General features: G+C 32.9%; 2 protein-coding genes across 2 annotated transcripts; both read right to left on the bottom strand.

Annotated features, from left to right (window-relative positions):
- Window positions 1-386: 386 nt before the first annotated feature.
- On the bottom strand, window positions 387-2,806 carry LOC126377394 (piRNA biogenesis protein EXD1-like). Its single transcript, XM_050025126.1, has 3 exons — window positions 2,219-2,806; window positions 2,016-2,132; window positions 387-1,468 (listed from the first exon to the last, which is right to left on the bottom strand). Exons 1-3 carry the CDS (start codon window positions 2,804-2,806, stop codon window positions 1,226-1,228), a joined length of 948 nt encoding a protein of 315 aa, XP_049881083.1. The 3' UTR covers window positions 387-1,225.
- Window positions 2,807-2,842: 36 nt separating this feature from the next.
- Window positions 2,843-3,343, bottom strand: LOC126377430 (vacuolar ATPase assembly integral membrane protein VMA21 homolog). The gene is made up of 2 exons (XM_050025172.1): window positions 3,190-3,343; window positions 2,843-3,097 (listed from the first exon to the last, which is right to left on the bottom strand). The coding sequence occupies exons 1-2, from the start codon at window positions 3,208-3,210 to the stop codon at window positions 2,843-2,845; spliced, it is 276 nt and encodes a 91-aa protein (XP_049881129.1). The 5' UTR covers window positions 3,211-3,343.

Below are 3,343 nucleotides of genomic sequence, written 5' to 3'. Positions count from 1 at the left end.
TACTCGCGCAATGATTTTTTAACAACTTTTAGCTTGTTTTGGACACTTACTGTTTTGAGCAACTTTTAGGCCAAATCATTCATTCATTCACTGTCAAAAACTAGTTTTACGCACAGAATTTATGAGTTCATTAAAAAATACATGAAATAAGTTAATTATTTATCGATTTCCGTTCATAATTCTTTACCTAATCCTAAATTTATACGCTACGCTAACTTTGCTTGCACCGCCAAGATGGCGCGCCATCTAGCTCGAGTCTATACAAACCATCATTCATTCATAATACCTACTTGGCGTAGAAACAGTACGTACCTGTGTACGCTACTTGGTAAAATAGTAAATACTTACAAGAAAAGCTGTATCCAGGGAAAATTTAAAAAGCCATATTAAAGCACTGTCATTTTATTTATGAAAAGCAAGGCTCCCAAAAGTCACAAAAGCTTATTATAGCTTGGCTCTACAGTAATATTGCACTTACAGATTGTTTATCTTTCATAAAACCATCTCACAAAATATCCTATAACAAACAATATTAAAATATGCAATAGGTACATAACATACCTATTCAAAAACCTGTTATATTAGGTTTACATACAAATGACTTTTATTAGATATGAAGATTAGCTGCGATTAACACTTGTTACAATATACTACTGAAAGATTTGAAAAATGTAAAAAATAACTGGATTTATTAATCCAATTTTCTTATTCTAGACTTTTCTATTCTATGATTGTTATCCATTCCGAATTGCTCATTTATACAAAAATAATCTTAACTTTCAAATAGTACAATGCTATTCAGACACTTGCGGACGATCACAGATACAATAAACTGAAGCCTTAGCATTGATATAATTATTTCATTTGAGTATGACAAAGAGCCCAACTTTCTTTTACCGTACTTCATTCCACTTAACATTTTATTTCTTAGTTTACCAACATTCAGCAACCACTACTCTAAATGTGGATATAAATAGTATACTTTATAATGTGTTTGTGAGCAGAAGCAATGCAAAATACATAATTATTTACTCTTAATACTAAACATTGCATATATCAAGTTTTCGTAGACAATGAGAGAAAATAGTTGTACAATCTATTAGGACATTTTTAATACTGTCTACGGTTTTTCAAATATAGACTAGATGAAACTTTCAAAGCGTAAAACACTCAACTAGAAAACTCTAACTTAATTTTTGTGTGGAATGTGACCGAAATGAGTAGATTAATATTCAATTGCGCTTTTGAAGTCTTTTGGTAGCTGTTGATGTTTGCCACAAAGCTCCCATGCTTTGAAGTCATCACATGAACGAAGATGCTCGATGTAGAATTCGACTCCTCTGACGAAAGGCAACATCATCTCTTTATGGATTATTTCAGAGAGACAATGCAGAAATGCAATGTTCTTTGCAAGATTTTCTTTAATCTTCACCGACAGAGGGCGCTCAGTGCATTCTACTATATCCAGCTAAAACAGAAACCAAAGTGATAATATTTTTTTCTATACATTATAATAAATTATTTATTAAACACAAAACAAGATACAGTTATCTGCAAATAGAAAAACTCCTCCAAAGCATCACACCGAGGCAAAGTGCCCAAAAGACTGGCAGCATTTCCTCCATTATTATTATTTTTATTATTTACATTAGTTTAATTCATTGATAACTTGTTGGATAAGTAACCTTGTTTAAATTTTTGTTATCTAGGTAACACTTGCACGTAATAATAATATATTTCAATTCAAGATTTTATTGCAGTTATCAGTTATCACTATCAGTCATTTCAGTACAATGTCATTTACATGGGAACAACAGTCAAATAATTATTAGGCCTTATTTAACTCTAAACTAGCATTCTTAATGGTATTGGATCTATAGAATATATTTACATAAAAAAATAACGATTTCAAGTGTACTATCTTACCTAATTAATAAAGATACTTTTGAGTTCAAGTGTGCTATATTAATTTAACTTAAATATTTGTATTATGATGTGTTGCAAGAATGTCTTACCTTTTCATCAACAGAATTGGGTTGTAGACCAAGATAGGAATTCAGACATTCTGGTAAAGGCTTCACTGTACTAGGAAAGATGCCAGTCTTGTTTTTAGTGATAATTATATCGGCAACCTGGAAAAAAAGTTAAATGAAGGTTGTAAATGTAATTTATATGAACACAGCAGTATTGATTTAATATTGATAAAAAGCAATTTTACCTGAGTATCAAAGACAGAATTAAGCTTAACATTGTGTTTATGGTACAGACAGTCTGACACCTTTCTGCTGTCATGTACAATCTTCTTTGGACTCTCACTTTCAAGGAGTTTCCTGATACCAGCATCAAATGCATGGTATTGCATCACTTGGATGTCAAAAATGTAGATCTGGTGAGGAGAAGATAGCACTAAAAATGGCATCTTGCATTTCCGCCCCATATTAGCACCATCTGTGCTGAGAGCTATGTATTCGTAATCGTTCAAATCATTAACAGCCTCATGGAATTTTGTATCAATTTGATTGACATATTGATACTGTTTTGAAACTTTTACAATTTCCTCACATTCTTTTTGTGATATTTTCAATTGTTTCACTTCACCTGTATCGGGCAGTTTCACAATATTCCTCACTTCAGTATTATAGTAATGGCAGATGCTTTCATTTTTATCGCCTTGAGGTGATTCCTTCACATTGTACAGCGATATCTTGGACATGTCACTGTTGATGCTGTAGAAACGTCCTTCAACTACCTCAGAATCTTTAGTGTGGAGTTGTAACAACTCCCCTTTTATGTAAGCTTTGTCCATTTTGTGTCTTTGATAATAATTTGTGACAGATATGACTTAGTCCTTCTTGACGGGCTTTGGTGGCGGAGGCCTCTCAGCTTCGTAATAAGCCCTGTAGATGTATAATGCTAGCGCGATATGTAGAACGAGTACGGCTACAACAGCCGAATACACGCTGCTTGTAATCGGTTCCAATTTCAAGATCCCATCAAATAACACGAGCTTCGCAAGGAAGAAGGATAGCACAGGGATGCTGATAATCAGTAAACAATACCTTATTACCGTCGTAAACACCTGGAAATCCGGTATTTCCTGAAACACAAAGTAGGTTACCAACTTCTGATCACAACCACTCCCGAAGGTAGATAAACACAATAATATTTGTTAAATTTGTTTTTACTCACACTTGCTTTCACTTCAGTCATTATAAGGTAGAAAAGAAATTAAAACAAACAAAATAAACGAAAACGAAAAATTCAGCTTATCACTCGACTTCATTAAAATCAAATCAATCAATCACGCAAGAGAACGAATGTAAGAACGAATAAATACCATAAA

Source organism: Pectinophora gossypiella, chromosome 23 (assembly GCF_024362695.1).
Source record: "Pectinophora gossypiella chromosome 23, ilPecGoss1.1, whole genome shotgun sequence".
NCBI lineage: Eukaryota > Metazoa > Arthropoda > Insecta > Lepidoptera > Gelechiidae > Pectinophora > Pectinophora gossypiella.
The sequence above is the reverse complement of the archived record's forward strand: the minus strand, read 5'-3'. Positions and strand labels throughout refer to the sequence as shown.